The sequence below is a fragment of the Lagopus leucura genome, unplaced genomic scaffold (assembly GCF_019238085.1).
Source record: "Lagopus leucura isolate 7727_CA_CO unplaced genomic scaffold, USGS_WTPT01 Super-Scaffold_100008, whole genome shotgun sequence".
Lineage (NCBI taxonomy): Eukaryota > Metazoa > Chordata > Aves > Galliformes > Phasianidae > Lagopus > Lagopus leucura.
In genome coordinates, this window is record NW_024962265.1 from 5,486,976 (window position 1) to 5,508,365 (window position 21,390).

At 41.0% G+C, this 21,390-nt stretch overlaps 1 protein-coding gene across 2 annotated transcripts in view; it reads right to left on the bottom strand.

Moving 5' to 3' along the window:
- Positions 1-4,549: 4,549 nt before the first annotated feature.
- UPF2 (UPF2 regulator of nonsense mediated mRNA decay) overlaps positions 4,550-21,390 on the bottom strand; it is a 56,037-nt gene continuing 39,196 nt past the window's right edge. The window contains exons 17-22 of one of the 2 annotated variants that reach the window (XM_042872526.1): positions 20,864-20,968; positions 19,482-19,580; positions 18,625-18,792; positions 15,088-15,229; positions 11,606-11,726; positions 4,550-5,834 (exon numbers count right to left, since the gene is read on the bottom strand). In XM_042872526.1, the coding sequence (XP_042728460.1) occupies positions 5,825-5,834; positions 11,606-11,726; positions 15,088-15,229; positions 18,625-18,792; positions 19,482-19,580; positions 20,864-20,968 (645 nt within the window). In that variant the 3' untranslated portion in view covers positions 4,550-5,824. Of the gene's footprint in view, positions 5,835-11,601; positions 11,727-15,087; positions 15,230-18,624; positions 18,793-19,481; positions 19,581-20,863; positions 20,969-21,390 lie in introns of those variants that run through there. The other variant, XM_042872527.1, reaches the window with a different exon arrangement.

Consider the following 21,390-nt stretch of genomic DNA (forward strand, 5'->3'; position numbering starts at 1 on the left):
AAGCAGCTCGAAAGGGAGGTGGCATCACACTGTGTGACCCAGGACTTGGAGCATCTGCACGTGGCCCTTCCAGTGACCAAGAGCAGCAATCTGAGAGGCTGCACTGGAGGAGGGAGGAAAAAAAAAAAAGAGAAAAAAAAAAGCAGCTAATGCATATGCTGAAGGTTTGAAATTAAAGGAAAATAAAAGAAAAACCTCTTCAGCCCCAGAGCTGGGCACAGTTCCAGTTTCCAAAGCCCACAGGATGCACATCTCCATTGACCAAAGCGGTCCGGCTTCTGCTTCGGTCCCTCCCCTCACAGTGGCTGTGCCCTCGTGGATCCAGGATCCCAGCTGTGCACCTGCAAGCCTGCAGTCACCCAGCAGCTGAACAACAGCCTGGGCTCTGCTCTGAACTCCAGCCTGTGTAAGTTACTTCCCTGTGATTCAGCCTCAGTTCGCTCCATTACAATGCGATCGCTCACTTCCTTATTGCTCCTAGGAGGTCACTTTCACCAAACTTCCAACAAACTTCCAACAAACATCCCCAATGTTTTCCTGCAATGCTCTCTACCTGTTGGGCTTCTGTTACTGCACATGTCATGGAGCTGTGTGACTGTCATCCCCTCCTCTCTGCCTGCTCACCCAGCAGAGGGAAAACAGCACACACACAATATAGAACAGCCTGAGTTGGAAGGGACCTCAAAGCCCACCCATTCCCAGCCCCTGCCATGGGTTGGTTCCCCCACCAGCTCAGGCTGCCCAGGAGCCCATTCAACCTGGCCTGGAGCACCTGCAGGGATGGGGCACCCACAGCTTCTGTGGGCAGCTGTGCCAGTGCCTCACCACCCTCTGAGTAAAGAATTTCCTCCTACCCTCAAACCTGAATCTCCCTTCTTGTAGTTTAAAGCTGTTCCCCCTTGTCCTATCGGTATCCACCCATGTAAAAAGTCCGTCTCTCTCCTGCTCATAACCTTTCTTTAGATACAGGAAGGCTCCTCAGAGCCTCCTCCTCTCCCGGCTGAACAAGGTACAGCAGAAAGAAGGAGATCACTTCTTCATATTTAAACTTCTATTAGGAAACAGTTGTCAGCACATTTCTATTTCCAACATAGAAGCCAGCGCCAGGGCAGTCGTAAAGCTCCACGACACAGACAAACTTCATTACCTTGGAACATTTCCTGCCTTCCTAACTGGATTTCGTTTGCCTGATTAGGTTTAATTTTTCTTTACAACATGAGTTTTGTAATGCGTTCGAGCCCAGGAAATGGGCACTGTCTGCCCAGTGCAGCCTTTCCCAGGCATCCCATCCCAAGTGCTTGGGCTCTGCCCCACAAATCGCTCGTGGTAACACCCTGCACACAGCAGCCGTGGGGTACCTGGAGCCAAAAGGCAATTGGCTGTGATTTGGGGTGAGCCTCCCAGGTAGCAGTAAACCCACAGAGTGTTTGGGCATGGGATTGAGCATCGCAGAATAGCTCCAGTTAGAAAAGGATCCACTGGGAGTCATCATCACACAGTCATCATTGGAGCCCCACATTGGAAGGGGCCTTTAAAGGCCCTCTGGTCTCCCCCCTGCAGTGCACAGGGCCACCTACAGTTAGATCAGGTGCCCAGAGCCCCATCCAGCCTGACCTTGAATGTCTTCAAGGATGGGGCATCCACCACCTCTCTTAAGTTTGCAGTGATGCAGAGTTGGACACAGGAGTGGGATTAGGGATTAAGGTACCCAAACTCCAGCCTTAACAACTTAGAGAATTTATTAATCCAAAAACTTTAGGGATAACACTGCAAAGTTGTCAATCATTACTGGCTTCCAGAAGAAAAAGTTGTTCCCCTTGATCCTACACACAACATATTCCTTTCATACAGGTGCACATCAAAGAACAAATAAACACTTGCAAAATCTAAACCTACCCCACCATTTTCAGCTTCACCACTATTTTTATTTGCCTGAGAGCTCAGCTCCAGGGAAGAGAGAGAGGAAGGAAGGAGCACTGTTCTTTTTAACAGCTCAGTGTTTGTTCTATTGACAGCGACCACAAGCACTGTGCTTTAATGTCACAATCCTACCCCAACAATAACAACTTAAGGGCAAAGCTTATAACCCAAACAATGCAAGTCAATGTTTTGACATTCAGGCTCTTGTTTGATTCCTACCCAAATAGTTTCCTGTGTGCAGCACGCTCGGAACCGCTCGGCGCTGGTGAGGAAATCCTATTTATAGAGTTCTGAGGAGGGACAGTGAAGCACAGGAGTGGGGAAAGGCATCATCACAGAACAAACAAGTTATGAAGCTCCCAAGAGAAGGGAGAACGGAGAAGAGCACTGAGTGAGAGCAATGGCAGGCTCACAGCAGTGGCGTGACGGCGTTTCTGAAGATTTCTCTCTTGGATACATAGCCTCAAGACTACAGCATCCCCTCTTGTGGGCAACTGTGGGGAATTAGCAAGCCCCTTAATGACTTTCCCATGTATCTGTACCTTCAGACAGACAGCGAGACGACTGCAGGTCGGGGCCTGTATCTGACCATGCTTTGCAGTGTGGTTTCTCTGTGGCTGGACGCACGCAGGCTGTTTGTTAGCACAGGTTGATAGCTGCTTGCCCTCAGCCGTCCCCATCTGTATCCATGCTGGTGCTGCCCAGGTGGAAGGGCCAGAATTGCCTCCAGCTGACCAAATCCATCTTTGGAAACGAACGGGCAAGTCAGCGTGTTCCAATGGCACCACATTTACTGAAGTCAGATAACATTCCCATTCAAAGCAAAGAGAATTCTGCATCAGCAAGCTGCTGGAGCTCCTCTGCCGGGCTCCTGCCAAGTGCACAATCAATGCTGCGAGGGAACAGGCCAGCTGCAAAAGGGAACAGATGAAAAGTCGAGCAAAGCAGGCAGCTTTCACAATGCAGAAGTTGTTATCTATGCCTTAATGTGCATCAAATTACCTCTTGTGCACCAGCTGTGGCTGAATATGGTAATTTCATCTGGGTAACAAACGGAACAGGCTTCTTTCTTGGGAGGACTTGAAAGTTAATAAAATTGTAGCAAGTCTGAAAGCTCAGCAATTCATAATTTAAAAAATAGCTACTTATTTTATCACATGACAGCATTGCAAGGTAAAAAAAAGAACAGCGTCCATCAGCTGCAGCTCGAGGTGCTGCCCCTGACTACAATCCCAATGAATCTCACACTTGAGGGTTTTGGAGCCTCACCACCTTCAAATCACAAAATCATTAAGGTTGGAAAAGGCCACCACGATCATCCCATGCAACCATCCTCCCAGCCCCAGCATGCCCTCTAACCACAGCCCTCAGTGCCACATCTGCACATCTCCTGAGCACCTCCAGGGTCAGCAATCACCACCACCTCGCCGGTGCCAATGCCTCACCACTCACAAGAATCATTTCCTGTGACCCAACCTCCACGCAGGAGCTGCACAGCCCTGAGCCCACAGAGGCTTTCAGCCATGGTGCCATAAAGCACACAGCGTACCTTCTGCTCACCAGCTCCATGAGCACTGATGTGAGCATCAGTGAAAGCTCAGCTTCAAATGCCCGGAACAGAGTCCAAATTCTTTCCAGAAGATAAGACAGGGGAGAAATCCTTTACACAGTCAAGGACGTGAAGCAATTTCTCACTCACTTTTCCCGGATGGGAACACGCTCTGCCCCTAACTGCTTCCGAGCGCTCTTGGGATCGCTTGCAGTGACATCCTCTTGGCAAGGACATCCTCTGTGCTCTGCCCATGCACTGATAGCAGAGCACAAATGTCTCCAGTGACATGGCAGAGCACCTGGGTCACTGCACAGGAGGACAAGTATGGTTGTATGAGATGAGTCGCTGTCAGCTAGAAATAAACATCCTGCATGCGGGCAAAGCAGTGAGACGTGCAGATCACAGAAGAGCATCGACCAAAATGTACAATTCTTGAGCACTTGGTTTAGGTTAAATCAGCTGCAAAGGTACAAAGCCAGCACTGTGTGAGCTGTGCTTTGTTCAATGGAGTCGCCATCCGAAACAGAACCACCAAACGCAGGCTGCTGTAATCCACGGCTTCTGTCAAAGCTCAGGCAATGCTCAGTGGAGAAATGGAATCCTTTGGACCTTAGCAGCAAAGGAAGAAAAGGAAATCACCCTCAGTAAATCAAGGCTCTGACTGTAACGATGAGGAATGGACAGGTATTTGTCATCATGGAAGCAGAACTTCAAGAGATGTGAATTTTGTTGCAGAACTGAAGGAGCACAGTTACAAACGGGATTCATAAAAGCTTGCTGTTTCCATCCCACACTTGAACCACAGACTCGCCTTCGCACAGAGCATTCCTCCTCGTAGGGCACTTCACACCCACAGCCACGACAGAGCCGGGTCTGCAGGGGAGACGTGCCCCAGTCATCGCAGGCCTTCCGCGCCCTAAAGGCTGTTACGCTGCGTGCCACTGCAGCTCTACGTCTGCTCCTTTACACACAGCTCCACTTCCCCAACTTCCCTGCTCAATTCTGGGATTAAAGAACATGATGTAAGTGGCATGTTTTAAAAATCTTGAATCAATGTAAAGAAACAGATACCGCTTCTAAATTACAACACTTTATTGCAGCATTGGCAAAGGTCAGATTTCTGAAGCTGGTGAAGATCGGGCGGCATTTCTTTATGAAATGTTACAATTTTACAAGTCTCCCTTCCTACATGCAGAAACCAAAAACAGTGATAAAAAGAATTTCAAAAGAGCTAGAAAAAAAGAATTAGTAATAACATACAGGTGAGCTCCTTAACTGAATTAACTACTTCTACCTGAAAGCAAACAAAAACCTACACTAATAAATAACAGATTGTCAGAAACAGACCAAGAAACCTCACTTCTACTTAGAAAAAAAATAAAAATTCTACTTGTTTCCAGACTTTAATTTTTTTTTTTTTTTTTTTAAACTTTTTCATTTGTTTGTTTCAATAGACACAGAGGCTTACCAACCCATGAAGATCAACAAAACATCGGCTCCGCTCCTCAACCTCCCCGTGACGCTGACTGGCACGTTTTGGTTTTCAATGATACATACAATGGGCTCAGCTATATCCCTGTCCTTAGGCTGGTGTCAGGCTGTTCTAAGCAGTATGAGTCAACACCCCGTGTTAATCAACTTCACGTTCTATTTTAAACCTTAACAAACATTTTACCTCCTTGGCTCCTAAGTTTTTCATCCCTCCCCACTCCCCAACCCATCTTTCCTGCTTGTCTGGCAGCAAAAGCTCACTCGTTAACCAGAGATCTGTGAGGAGTAGCTGATGTTCGATAAGAAGCTCTCCCACGTCAGAGTTTTCTTTCGCATTTCACCGTTTGCTCCCCATTTTTCAGCTGTAGATTCACAGCCCCCAAAGAATAGCCTTCCAACACAAAGCGAATACAGTTTGCATCAAGCACAGAACTTTGTTTTCCCCCACTCTGAGCCATCGAGACCTTTTCCACTCCAGTGTCATCCATCTGAGCTTCAGGTTGATCGCAGTTCTCATTGAGCTGCTCGCTGGTCAAGCTGACCATTTCATTCATTTACTTCTGGCTCCTATGAGAAGAGTAACCCTCACATGGTTCCCATTGCAAAAAGCTTTTTTTGTTTTGTTTTGTTTGTTTTTTTGGCAGGCCATGACTGGAAGCTTCCACGCGTTCCGTGTGGGTTTTGGGGGGAAGAGAGGAGGCTGCTTCTGCCCCACGGCCCCAGCCTGGCCCAGGTTTCCATTCCGAACGCTCTAGACTGACATGCTGAGATGTGTCCACTGCTCTCACTTAATTGCTGGAGGACTCCACTATCCACAACATCAGAGATACAGGACCTAATGAAATGACACTTGCTGCTGGATCAACGTCTCCTAAGAAAAGACAAAAAAAAATAGTTTAATGAGAAATATCCCCTGCTATCCTCATTAGCAAACGCTGCGATATACTGCTGGTGGTTTTGGTAAGCCTGTAGCCTCTACGTATTGAAGTTACATATTTCCAGTATCCATATACATTTTAAAAGAGACCATGCTGGACAAAATAAGGCAGACGCATCAGGAAACAAATTCCTTACACAACCAGATCAATCTGAAACGGTCCAGAACAAAGAGAGCGGACTTATCCTCCTGCTGCAGTGCACAGCTGATGTGATAATGCACTGAAATGAAACATGCATTGAGAAGTTACTGTATCACATTCCTGCAAATGATGTAAGACAAAGAAATCCACAAGTAATGCTAACTGGTCTCGCTGCCTCAAATGCAGTAACTGAGAGCTGTGCTGAAGTGCTTATCTACTGAGTTCTAGACAGCAAATTAAAATTCTGTAGTGCAAAACAAGGTAAAGATTGGACAATATTTACACCCACAAGGAAGCTGCACCACCGTGTACTCAAGTCTTTTACAATGTAAATAAATCAGGCCATATTCTTTACATTACTGCACGAACCTCAAGCTTTTGTTAAACAGGAAGTTAATCTAAAACTAGCTTTTACTGGACATCTTACAAGACACAGCGCTTTCCACATTTATTTTAACAGGAAAGGTTTCCACAATGGTTTGGTATTGTTATGTATCCCATTGTTTTGTTATTCAGTGCTTCAGTTATTCCGTATTCTTGTGATTTAAGCACAATAAGTTGTCAGAAAGTACTGAGCTGATGCACTGCTGGTAATCATGCTTTAATATTATGTAATAGAACATTCCAACTCCTGGCACGCTCAAAACCATTGGCTGTGTGGTTCAACGTAACGAAGTTCAGTCTTAACATGTTTACTAGAATGCTACAAGTGAGGGAAAAAGCTTCCAAGAGCAGTGAATTGCAGAATTGTGCTTTTACCTCTCCTGCATCCTTCAGAAATAATTTCACCGCTGATGCAGAGGGAAGGAGAACTATTAAAACTAGCTGCATGTATTTAAGTTAGTACAGATCACACTCACTCAAAACAGGAGGTGGCACGGTGTGCTGGTGATAGATAGGGCAGGGGACCAGTGTTCCAAAGGACTGGGGCAGGATGCTGCTGGTAGAAGTCACAGCAGCAGCATTACTTCCAAAAACAGGAATTGCATGTGGCATTTATCCCTAAACCAATAACCAGCACAGAACAGCTGAAAGTCAGCTGGTTAAAGACAAAAGCTATGCACTTGCTATGCAATTTTGCAAGTAATAAGAGGAAAAAAAATGAACAAAAGGGGATCAAAAGAACTCCATCCAAACCTCTACTTGGCAAGATCAAATTCTGTTCAGAGCTGTCATTAAAAGCAACTTCAACTGTGAATGCAAGTTTTTACAACCACCTCCTCTGCCTCCCTTCTCTGTTTTAATGCTTGCAACTTGTAACACCATCCGAGTCATTTTCTCAGCCACACTGCTGGCAGTGGCCAACATGCCCTATGACATAAAGATGCAGGGTTTTACCTGGAGCAGAAAGCTGGGACTTGTGACAATGCTCAGAAACACCAATCCACAGTACATATGAGGAAATGAGGATGAATCCGTTACACATGAAATTGGGAGAATTTAAGTCAGTGAGAAAACATTGATGGGAACAATTTCACTGTCTTAACCAAGAGCAAAGCGATACTGCTGAAGAAGTGATCTTCCCATGTCTTCAAAAGAATGGAAAAGACCACTGGAAATGAGAACTGAGGATTTCATAAGCTGTGTGATGAACCAAGGAATACATCCATCCACTCCTAAGACACTGCCACATCTGCACCTGAGGGTTTGCCCTGCACAAGGGAATGGCAGCCAGCCAGGCCGAGGTGAACAGGATAAGAGCAATCTGATTCACACTGCCTGTGGCTTCTGACATCCCATTAATAAGTGAGTGGAAAGCTTCAAAATGTAATACTGATCAGTACAACAGCTATGAGGGGGTGATGTAAGAAGTATTCTCATCCAGCAGCTGGAACAGGAAACCATGAGGTTAAATTCACATTTTTCCTTATTAGCTGTACTCTCATTTTTCAGAGCATTAACAAAATACTATAATGAGAATATTTGGCTAATAAAATCCTAGCATCCTGTTATTACCTTCATGCTTCATTCTTCTTTATTAAAGGGAAATAAGAGTCAGATGCAAACTGTAGAGCTGAAATTATCAATTAAGTATGATTTAGTTTGTCAGCTTATGCACGCATCCCAGTGGGCCTTTTGACGACGACAGGTCCTCCATCCTTGGCTGCACTTTCAGAACAGCAGCCACTTTTGAGATTGCTGGGTATTTTTAAAACAAGGCTCAACTCTACCAAGTGTTTTTGATTTTTTGAAGACTTCTCCCAGTGTAATTCTGTTTTCTGTCTTGGAAGCTTATGCTTAAAAGAAAGTCATAAAATGAGGTTATTTATTTTTCCTTTTATGAGCTAAGTCTTTTAATGGATCTCAGTCCTCTTAAAGCACAAGGAAACAACTTTCACAGTTTTGAAGAACAGCCCTCACTTCAATAAGAGTGTTTTCCTGATAATACCACGTGAAAAAATATTGTTGTAATATTGTAGAGTTGCTGAAGTGTAACAGTTGGGTAACCAGAGTTCTCCTTCAATGCCATAGATCTGAAGGTAAGAGTGAAGATGGCTGTCTGCTGAGTTCTGCTGGAGCAAACTGAGGAATTCCACTTTCAATTGGAATCACAGTACATTGCCTTTAAAGTCAGTCAGCCTTACATGTTTATGTCCCAAGATGAATCCTCTCCTTGCAGGATTAATAAGTGCTAATACTTGAGGCTGCAGAAGCACGCCATTACAAACTAACAGCAGAAAGCTGTGATTTTTGATGCAGCATTCAGCACACACCAAATAACAGAATCACAGAATTGTAGGGGTTGGAAGGGACCTCCAGAGATCATCGAGTCCAACCCCCCTGCCAAAGCAGGTTCCCTACACCAGGTGAACAAGAACTGTGTGGTATTTATTTCACCACAGAAACAGGTTATTAACAAATAGAGTAAATATTACAGGAAGACTTTTCTTATTTATGTGATGCCCACATTACAGCCACTGTCATTCACTCACTCTCCCACTTACAGTGGTGTTACTGCAGGTGAAAGGGCTGCAAATGTGCATGTGTGAGGGGGGGAGGGGGGAAATTGCTGTCATTAGTCAGACATTGTTTTTAGAACTATCCTGATCATTTATTTATGTTAGGGCCCTGCTGGACCGAAACAGAACCACAACAAACTTGAGGTTCAAAGGGCCCTCTGGAGGTCACAGCCTGCTGGGCACTCAGGGTTACCGGATTGTGCAGGGCCAAAAGCATACAAGAGAGCTCCGGTACCTCTGTTAATTTTTGAGTCAACTATTATGACAGAAAGATCTGGATCCACCTTTCTGAAAGATGTTTGAGATGTTGGTCCTTAGGGGTATGCTTAGCAGTTAAAACACCAAATTCTTCTTCCACTCTTAGCCAACCAAAACCCTCATCTTGCCATTAACTTTAGAACCTGTGAGACTGTGCCTTACAATGGAATCTAGGAGATTTACTTGCTCAGATCTTCCTTATCCTCAAACAACTTTTCATTCTAGATCTCCTCTCTGAAAGAACAGACATAATTATTTTCAGTAAATTTAGAGTTAATACTGCAAGAAAACAACTGATCTATTCTTTGTACACAAAAAATACAACCCAAACAAGCTCACTCATCACATATGTGAATCTGTAGTGAACAGATATTACTTTCTTTCAAACAGATACTAACATTAATTGCTCAACATGAAAATTTTGCTCTCAATAAATACGAAAAGACCAGTGTTCACATGGAGGTTGGTGGGGTAATTTGTTGACCAGAAAGCGAGGGCAGCCTGTGCAGGAACACTGCAACCCATCCTTCAAAGTCAGAAGACAATCCTGAAAACATCCCGTAAGTCAGCAGCTCTTAGAAATGCAGGTGATGTAGAACCTGTACTATGGTGGTAAGCCATGGGCAGACCCAGTCCTCAGTAAACAAAGCTCTGCTTAAATATCCCTTGCTGTGAGTTCAGAAGTTTTCTTTCTACGGGCTGAGATGGCTCAACTGATGTGCGACTGCGAGCCTGAATGTTGCACTATGCTGCAAATAAAGCCTGCCCGCTAAAACTAACTGCCTGGTCTCTGCTTTAAGGAGCTTATAGATTAAAGGCAACAAAGAGCAAAGTACATAACACAAAATTTGATCGGAACTGCAAGCACGTGGCACAAATATCTGAGCAAGCAAACACTGATCAAACTGTTCTGAGGACAATGTCTGACCTAGTTTATGGTAAAATCCTATATTATGTTTTTCCTAAACATTTGGAGAAAAAAGCTTTGAAAAGAACTACATAAACTGTTCGAGTATCACATCTGCTGGGCACGCTGCTATATTTAAGGAGTAACTTCAGAGCACTCCTTGCACAGACTGCAAGGTATTTGAGAAAGATGACAAAAATCTACAAGAGAAGACTGCACAGCTAGCTGTGAAACACTTGCAGGTATTATGGCAATTCAGAGAAAATCAATAGTTTTTATTTTTATGACAGTATTAGGCCACAGTGAAGTAAAAAAGCTGAATGGGCAGCATTACTCATTTTATTGAGCTACATTTAGTTATTTTAAAATGCAGTCCTTGTTCAAAAAAAGAGGTTTTTGTGTAAAAGCAGTAGGGGACCCAGTGGAATAAGAGATCAGAATGCCATAAAATGCTTACAAAAATGTACCAGAGAAGTTGATAATATTGCTGTAACATAACACATTACATTATTAACTTATTTCTGGCTTACAAAGACTTGATAGGTGAAGTTTTCCTTTTCTGCTTGTTGCTCCATATATCCAGCTCCAAAATTAATATTCAAAAAGAGAAACATGAAAATACTGCATTTCATCTGAACCTCTGTCTTTTCAGATTTGTGCTGCAGAGTTAAATTTCATAGCTTATTCTACGAAGATTACTTTGAGTAAGAAAAGAGACTGAGATTATATTAAAGCTGTACAGTGACTATTAAGTAATGGCTAGGGAATGACCATTAAGGAATAGTTCTCATGTTAATCCTCTTTTTGTTATGCTCCTGTGCACCATAAGTGACAGGTTTTCTTACCCCTTCCCTGCCTTGGCTGCATCTTCTTTCCCTTTAGGCTTTTAAATACTGGACAGAGATCTAAAGGTCACCAAATTAAGAACAGAATCATAGAATGACCTGGATTGAAAAGGACCACAATGCTCATACAGTTACAACCCCCTGCCATGTGCAGGGTTGCCAGCCACCAGACCAGGCTGCCCAGAGCCACATCCAGCCTGGCCTGAATGCCTGCAGGGATGGGGCATCCACAGCCTCCTTGGGCAGCCTGTTCCAGTGTGTCACCACCTCTGTGTGAAAAAGAAGCCACAATGAGATTCTCTAGAAACCATTGTGCATCTTCTTCCCCCTCTCACTGGGGAAGCAGACTTGCATCTTTTTCCCAGTAACAAAGAGGCTCGACTCTGAAAAACAACCCCTTGCCTTCCCAGCCTCTGTCAAAGATGTATTCATAGAAGCTGTGTTAGAAGCACAAAATCTTATTCAGGATTTGAACAGAAAGGAAGCAACCAACAGATCTACTTGAATTACATAGATCATTACCCATCTTGATTATGGAGGTAATTACTTGCCCAGAAGCAGAATTAAAACATTTAAGAAGAAGATTGTCCTACCTCCCACCAGTTTTAAAGATTAGATCTGCATTAGGTGCTCCCTTTGGATGCTGGTAACGAGGCCGCCGTTCACGATTCGTGTTTGCTGGAGCTGGACGCTGTGCCAGAGACTGCAACATTTCTGTAATTTCATACAGGAAGAATGTTAAACACATTTTCTATACATCTTATTGAAGAGGAATTTATACGAGCACATTTAGTTTAAAAATACTTATTTACACTTTGCTGTGACTGGGTCAACATTTTTCATGCTATTCTACAGCTTTTTGTTTTCAGTTTAGAAAATTGCACAGACAAACCCACAGTACCACATAGTGTAAACTTGCATTTCCAGATGTTCCTGTAGAAGAAACTGCCAGCAGTGGCTTTCATTGCAGGTGCTTCGTAACAGAGCTATGACAGTTTCTTTCCAAAAATATCAGCCATTGACTGTATCAGTAAGCAGGGTTAAAGGTTCACAGCACTGTGAGGAGCCATACCATAAAACTGCTCTGAAATAGTAACAGTTGGACAGCATTGTTCTCAATTAAAAACTCAGTGAGAAACTTGTCCTAAATTAGCATCTAGAAGTCAGGTCTTTGTCTAAAGTAGCCCTAATAGGATCGTTTTACAGAGAAGACAGACACCTGAGGAGGGTGACTCAGCTGACCTACATTACACCAACTGTCTTCTGGCTGGGATTTTTCACTGTATGATCAGTGGGAAGAAGCAGGTGGGTGCAGAAGAGGCATCAGCACCCACTTTAGCCCTGGACACCCAACTTTTGGGCAGCTCAAGACAGCTAAAAGTATGGCGTGTTGGCACTTGGCAAGACTTCATTTCACTGTTGTTAAGATAAAAACTGCTCTTTAGGAGACTAAGTTAATGGTTATTAAGTATCCAAAATAATTACAAATACACAGCAGGAACCTTCACGTAAACTCTGCCCACATGTTTGAGCGTCCAACAGAAATATTTCTGACAGTCTACCTGTGCAAGACTCTTCCTTGTTCAGCAAACGGATGGAATAAAAAAAAAGAAGGGGAAAAAGTGGAATAAGCTGTTAAACAGATTATGTTTGAAAGTCTGTTCTGTCTGGTTCTCTAATCTCTGCTAATCTCCAACCTGGAATTGGAGACGCGCTCATCGTCTGTAAGAAACAAACTTCAACCACTCTCCCAAAGACTTGCACAAGTCAGAACTGGAGACCCGTGGGATCATATGGTCATTTACAAAATGTACACAAAGCATTCAGTCAGCTATCCATCCAGTCTTGGAGAAACTGAACCGATGAAAGATTTTATACACAGTATTGGTGTCAACGGTTAGTAAACCGCATCGAAACCTGGGAAAAATGCAAAGAAAGCCATTCAGGACATTGAGCAGCCCATATCTGTAAACATCAGAAAGTAACATCCTTCAAAACAATCCAGCATACCAGGATAGATCTCCGTAAGAAGGCAATGACCAGATCAGGAAGAAAAGAAGAAGAGATTATGGCACACCGTCAGGCAGGTGCTGAAGCAATGAACCACATACGTGTCTGACTTCTTGGTGAAAAAGAATCAGTGGAATTTGTGAAAAGTCAGTAACTGAGAAACAGACAAAATGAGAAGCTACAGGAAAGAAGAAATGGCAAGGGAACACAATGGATTAGCAAGGCTGAGGGCGTGCTGCCCATCTTCTAGGGAAGCAGCATCCAGTTCGGATTTTCGTGTACAGCCACCCAGTACCAAATACACAGCTGTATTAATATGCCTGTAATAATAATAAGTATTACTAAATATAATTTATTTAATAGTAGTTAATAGTGAAGTACTTCACACAGGTGAATTTTCATTCGTTATGGCTTTTTCCATTTACACAGGTTAGGTGCATATGTAAGGACAACCTTGAGGAACCCCATTACAAGTTCCAACTCCCTTGGTAACTTCAAAGCCTGAGGCAGAAGTTTAAAACCAACTCTCTTTCATGTCTGCATAAATTCACCAACTTGTTACAGGCAAAGAGACTCTTCAAAAGGACCAATCAACTGCACATTTTCATACACACATATTGAAAAATGTGTGCACAAATAGCTCTAAACAGGAATGCTGTTTGACTTCTGCCTAAATCATTTCACAACAACAAAATGAATGTCATCTTTTTTGGATAAGAATCACAGCTACAATAAAATAATAACTTCAACAGACTGATTTTTAGAGATACCCACAAATTTATAGGACAAGTTAAAATAAACCAAGAATACAAACATCCTGATCTTTAGTAAAGTAGAACTGTCATTAATGAAGGAAACTCATTAGAAGTCTGAAAAAAGCACGTAAGAGTGTAATTCTGACATCTACTGCTTCTTTTCCATGAGGAGCTTTCTAAAAGGCTTGGAAAACATTTTTATAAGCAGAAGATGGTGTTTAATAGTAAGAACATATTTGTAATACAATTTCAGAGCTCTGTAGATACTCGCTTTGGAAAAAACACTCCTTTTGAGGATCACATGCTTAGTTCTTGCATTATCAAAATCCAGGATGAAGTGTTAGACACCATGCTTTGATTTTATTTTATTTTTTTCCAATTAGAGCTGCTTTAATTTAAATTTTTCCATTTCATGATGAATAATGACCTTTCACTAAACACTTTAAATGAGATTTCCTGATAATTAACTACTCATCCTGTGATTACCACCAGATTGCAACATCCTTACAATAAAAAAATAAAGAGCAGGAACTTCAGAGATGTTAAATGGAAAAGCTAACGTAAGAACTGAATACCATCAATTTTGTTTTGACTTTGTTTGCTGTTTGAGTAAGCCAAGGAAAGTTGAGCCTGAAACAAAACCAAACGTATCCAGTGCAGTGGTTTAGGGATGCATAGAGTTTGTGGTACGGTTTCCATTTGTTGATGTTCCAAAATGCTTGGTCTCTGTACTCTTAAAAAGAACAGGATCACATAATTTGTATGAAACTTTGTTAATATGTTCTTCCCACACTCAGACTTGTAGAGCTCTCAGCACATCTAGCAACATGAAGCTAAAGCAACAGATTCTATTTACTAGGCAGAGGTCACTACTCAGTATTTTCTTAACTTCAAGACTCCAAGTACTTTTGTCTATTTATACTCAAAAACAAGAGCTTTAATTGTACAGAATTAATATATCTTGCATCCAACTCAATTCTCTTCCACTAACTGAGACAGTGCCACAAACATCAGGTTAACTCTGTGGTAGATTTTTTTGTCGTTGTTATTAAAGGGAACAGTAATTTGATTCTTCTACTCTTCCAAACTAAACAGAAATGCTATTTATTGAGACTTTAAAACTCTCTTTCATTGAAGAGCTGCAAAAACTTTTGAGCACAGAGAACAGGGAATATGTAAAGAACAACGAACCAAAGTAGAGTTTCTCTATTAAGTGCTACAAATGAATATTCAGAACCTGTACTGCTAATTAGCACAGGTATTTCTGCGGATTTTCTGACGATAAAAATGAGGTACACTCATTTTCTTACCCTGGTAGTCTTCTTGTTCTTGGCGTTCATTGATATCCAAAGTGAGCTTTTTCATCCGCATTCTCTCCTCCTGTTCAGCTTGTTGTTGGTTCCAGTGGTTTGCAGCAAGTTGGGAAGACATCGGTACATTTAAGATCTTAAACTGCAAATGAAAATACATTTAAGTGCCCATCACAGAACAACAACAACAAAAAAAACCACCCTACACAAAAAAAGCCAAAAGACAGAAGGGCAATGGTTATTTCTATATTACTGTGATGTGATAGTTCCCACAGAAGTTCTTATTGGAAAGTACAGGGTTTTTTCTCCCCTTCTCCTCTCCCCTCCAGCTTTGCTTAGTAACACATGAGAAAATACAAGGTATTCAGATACTCTGAAGGCACACAGAAGAGAGGCAATAGATAATCACTCCAAGTATTTAAAGGAACAAATTTGATTTTGTTTCCACAAGGAACACATAGCCATAGGCTTTATTCCTTTATTTTGATGCCAGCCTCACTATATTTATCCCCATACTGAGTTACACTGGTCTTGAGATAGAAACACAGGCAGTTCAAACCAGCTGCCCCTTTCTCTGTAGTTCCCTGACTTCCAAAGAGATGAAGCCTCCAAGCAGAATTTTCACTTTCATCCTTTGTGAAAATGCAGGAGACATGTTCTAAGGATTTCAGATATCTTGTGGCATTTCTTGGCCAGTGCTCTTCTTTTTATGAATTATTTTAGCTCCTTAGTGTTTCTCCATGGCCATGAGAGAACGGCAGAATCAAATTTGTTTTCTCCACCCCAACGTGCCAAACATCTGCACATGCACATTCAACACAGTACATCTGCCTTAACGTGACTTCAGAGGTGAGCTCAGTACTACTTCCTCAGCAGTACTGTCTGTCTGAAATCTACAACTGAGATTTTGAGAGATGTACATGGAAAAGAACTTTGTCAAGCTTTTATTTCCACAGGAAAACATTTTAAATTTATCCCACTCACCTGTGTTCATTTCTACCTGGCACAAGTTCTGGACAATTTCAAAAAAAAAAATCAAATGCTATTGCATCTTGGATCTCTCCCCTTATGATGCCAACATTTATTTCCCCTTGTTCTCTCATGTTACGTGGTTAACTAATGATACTGATGCTAAAAGGTGATTTCCAATAGTGGTGTTCATTTCTACTGCTGCAACTTCTGTGGGTTTTGTCACACAGCTTATTTACAGTGACAGGACAACTACTGTTAGACTGATCTATCCAAGACACTTTCTACCTCTTGCTTCTGTTAATCACAGTCCGAAACAGAATGATAAAATAAGATGTCCTCACTGCTATCAGCCTGCAATCAATATTAATTCAGGTTGCATACTGCTAGTAAACAGCCATCAGTTGTTCTTGTGCTCTGTTTCAAAAAAACTAGTAGGCAATGTCCCATAAAATCAGGCAGAACGCTGGCATGAGAATGGAGCTTTGAATGAGTGGATGTCAACTATGAAAAATCAGTCCCCAGAAGGAAGCCCATCACATTCCATTTTCACAGTAAGTATCTCCTTATCAGCAAAGACTTCTTGATGCAGCACTACTTTTAGCAAAGAGCAGGAGATCAAACATAATGACAGGAAATTAGTAGGTTGACACTGCAGTGAGGCCATGATGCTTAGCATGTGATTCATGGTAAGGATAAGAAATTACTTTCAGCCCTCCAGGTTGTCTGAATAATCTTTCTGCCTGTGTTTAGAATTCAGAAAGCTTACAGCTAGAAGTTACGAGTAAAGCAGGTATCCAGTACTGCAAAACTCAGCGCACATTCTGCTCACAGATGTTAAAATATTGTTACAAGAAACAATAATTTCCAACCCCACCTCTTCTTTCCTGCTTAGTAGTCAGTTTTTACAGAAAAATAAGCAGCATTTTTTTTCTGAATGCACAACTGTGGACAAAGAAGCTTTTCACTGACTCAAGAACTGGAGTAGTCTAGTAGTCCAGACTTTTTCCTTTTTAAAACATTTCTAGAAACACTTGGAGGAGTTTTGGCAGGAAGAACCTACTCCCAAAAGCAAATAGTGGGGGAAGAGGGAGGGAAAGGTCCTGAACAAGTTCTGCTTTCTTTTTCAAGCCACAGAATGCCAGCAGTACCTTCCCCTCAGATTATGAAGACCCTAAAAATTGTTGGTAACTCCAGATATTCCCAGTAAATTACCTGACAAAGCCAAACACTGTCGGGTTTTGGTTTTTGTTTTCAGAGTTCTCTATATCTCTTTCCTACTTGCTGACAGTAGTTAAGAATTCCCTATTAAAAATCATTTAGAACTTCATATGCAACTTTCAAGTCCCAGAAAAACAGAATAACCCAACAAAAGCAGTAAGGAAATCAGGTAGCCACTACTAAACTCAAGTTGTATATGCCTACTAAAGCAGGTAACGCCATTTACACTCTGAAAGCACTTAGCACAGTATTTTATTAACTGAATAATGAAGCTTAAAAAACAGACATGGAATCACACTTACTAGTTCCATTGTTTGTGGTAACAGACCTCACTTTCTACACAGATTTTTAAAATGCAGAAGATGCTGTTTCTGCTTTACATACTTCAGACTTATGCAGAAACTCAGGTAACAAACATCAAAAACAAAGTAATGACAGAAGTAAATACTTGAAAGGTGCTGACTGATGGAATGAAACAATGCCTTATTTCTGCTGTCCACAAACTCACTAGAGTCATTCACTTTCATCATTAAATTACACAATTGAAAAGACAAGTTGTGTTGTGATTTATGTCCTGTAAAGATACATGCATGCATATTTATTTGTATATTCTGCATTTATTGACCTAGCAACATTCAAATGTATGCATGAGAAAAGAGCTAAGACAAATGTGTTTGGCTGCATGAAGCAAGGAATTTTCATTAATTGTATTTTAAATCAACAAGATTTCATAAAAGATTTCATAAAAAGATTTCACAAAGATGGTTCCATTTCCACAGAAGTTTCTCTGAAAAATTCATCCAGTTCATTCTGGGAGATACCCTTAAAAAAGCCCTCAGAGATAATGACTGCTTTCCAAGTTGAACAGATCCAGCCCATTGACTGTTACTTAGGAAATGAAACTTAACAAACACTACATATGTTGATTTGAAGCTGAATATGTTCTCAGCAATATCTGCAGAATCTCAGATTTTGCAGTGTTCCTTCACCTTTTCTTTCCCTATCCTTTGAACTTTCAGTCGTTCTGCCAACTGCTTGCATCCATCTTCAACTGAATTTAACAGAATGAAAGCATACCACTGTCCCACTAAGTGTAATCAGCAAACAAAACTAATAACAGTGCAATTTAACTACAGAATTGTTACACTTGATTTCTGTTAAAAACCAATAATTCCATGGAACTGCGTGTAGTATTTTGTGTCTCTCTAAATTAAGAGGTCTGTACCCTACTCAGAGAAAACGAAGAAATAAAACATTCCCTGTCAAAGTTGTACTACGACTTCAGAAGTGAAAGACAGTTCCTCCCCTGCCCATTTAAAGGGGAATCTATACTTGACAGTCTCTTACCTGCTGTTTGTTGCCTTTTCGTGTTAACATGACGAAGGGCATGGTGTCTCCAGACTCTGACTCTCCTTCCCCACTCCCAAGTGGGGGACCCTTCTTCAGTTGGCTTTTGAGATGCAGAGGAATAGCAACATCCAGCTGATGCACTTTAACCGATTCACCACTCCGTTGCTATTAAAAGAAAGTAAACGGTATAAATGATAAATGCTTAAAGTGTCAGCAAGTCTGTTAACGTTCACATTTTTATGACTGAGAAGAAGTTAAGCATTCCAAGAATGCAGAGTACATATGAATAAATTCACAAAGCTTCAATGCATTTTCCTTTGGCTTCCATGCTTGTGAAGACGGAAGTTACAGGGACAGAATATTTAAAATTTTAACTCTGAAGGAAAAACAATCTAGAGGCTTGACTGGACACTTGGGAACAAACATTATGCATTAAGAAATTTTTTGCTGCATACTACTAATGTATTCCTGCATTCAGGGTTTGCAATATTCAAATATTTCCCTGACGTGACTGACAGTCCTATACAGCACTCAGTTATGTAAAATTAAGTGCAACTACATTTCAGAGCTATTAATAAGCTAGGCTTGGGTAGTCTTGAAATTGAACATTGAAATAAAAGCAGTGTCTAATATCTGCTGCAGTTATTCATCCAATAAAATATCTGTGAGTACACCATATTCACTGAACAAACTATTAAATATCTGAAAGCTACTTATCTAAACACATCGATTGCAGAAGGGAGGTCACGAGGAAAAAAAGAAGTCATTCTTTAGTACTGCTGATTTGGCATTAATCAGTTACTTAAAAATAAGAGTTGTACAGCTACGTTAACTTAAGAAAATGAGATTCATACCTGAAGATTTTCCAACATCATTTTATCTAACGCCTGAATGAAGTCCTCATCTTCTGCACAAGGGACGTGTTTAAGTCCTCCTCCTTTAATCATTACTTCCTATTACAATGGGGGTTAAAAGAAAAAAAAAAAAAAAAGAACACAAATGCCATTACATCAGTATCAGAATTATGAAGACTTGGCCTAGAAGTAAAGTAAAAAATACTGTCATTGCTTCCACAACATACACAAAAGTGTTATTATTATTATTTTAAGTTACAAGAAGTTTTAGCCTGGATTATTTTCTCAAATAAATTTTTTCTGAAACTTGCTGTATCAATCATTGTTCTGCAGGTTGGTCACTCGTAACATTCTGGACACAAAGCATGAGCATCCATGAGATTATACACAGCTGACAACAATACAAGGAGCTCTCTACCCTCCAACACAACTAATTAAACTGATTTTTCCTTGAGGTCCATAACGTCAGATGGTCTTTTCAAGTCAGATACCATTTGGAAAGCATAATGTGATAAGAAGAATACTACTTTAATGTGTCTCTTGGTATAGCTCACCACAGGGAAAAAATAACTAAACTTTTTTCAAGTGAAACAAAATGAAACACAAAACTGGTAAAGAAATAAGTCAGCAATACCTAACATTGGAACTGGGATTCAGCGGGATGTCATGAACACCATTTGTCAGCACATGTTCCAGTGCCTCAGTAGTTAAAACAGCAGACTAGTAGCAAGTAAAAGCCACTATTCACACAGTGCTGGAACTCATTTCAGCTTCTGGCAACAATGCTGCCTGTCTCTCTGTGCAATGCTCAAGTTTATTCTCGATTTAACCACACAGATTATGAAAAACTGCTTTTATATGCTGCTTTTTAAACCCAGCACCCCAATATGCTGTTTTATAATCATCATTACTACCATTTAGGCTTACTCAGGCTGTTTGGTACAGGTACTACAATTTGCCATTCTGAAAACCTGTAAAAAAAAAAAAAAAAAAGAAAAAAAAAAGAAAAAAGGTATTCTGCACTTTTTTGTTTGCCTCCTTTTCAGCTTTGAGACAGAGTGCAGACTAACTAGTTTACCCTGTACCGTACCAGTTTGCTCCCACTGCAGGTATTGCAAAACCACCACTTAGGCAATCGTTTTCAGTCTACTACCAGTGAAAATACACAGTCCTGTGAAAGCATGTTGTAGTAATGTTTATTACCTGAGTTTTTTCAGAAACTAGTAGTGGAAGTCTGCAAATATAAGACCTAAAATGTATTTGAAAAAACATCAAGGAGCATTCTTGCTTTTCTCAACTACATTATGAGAAGCACAGGCTAAAAAGCATGTAGTAAAGAAAAACAAAGCAGCATAAATCACTTCTAAAGCAATGATACGTACTGTATTTTCCTCATCCGTTTCATTTTCTTTATTAGAATCTGTAAGATAATCAGTGTTTTCTTCCTCCTCTTCTTCACCTTCCTCCTCCTCATTGTCAGAGCCCTCCTGAAATATTCAATGTTAATTATTTGAGAATAAATGTTTAACTGTTTTTAAGATGAAAAGTTACGACTCACCAGTTGCTTTCTGAGGAATACAAGGCTTACGTAACTGATTCTATTCAATCTTCATTGATACAGTTTCCAGCGATAAATCACACCAACATATACTTATGTTAGAAGAAAACAAAGGAACCCACTTGCACTTGGTTCCTTTCACATTTTCTCTGCATCTCTCCCCATCTACCTCCATCTGAATTTGTTTAGTTCAGTTTTAATGTTTGATTTTGTTTGTTTCCCAGCAAATCTACAGCCTGATCTCAGCTACATTTACTTCACATTTTCATGAATATATAGCAAAAAAACAGTTGGAAACTTTCCTTTACACATTAGTCATGGCAGTGGGAATTCTTTTTTTCTTCTTCTGGT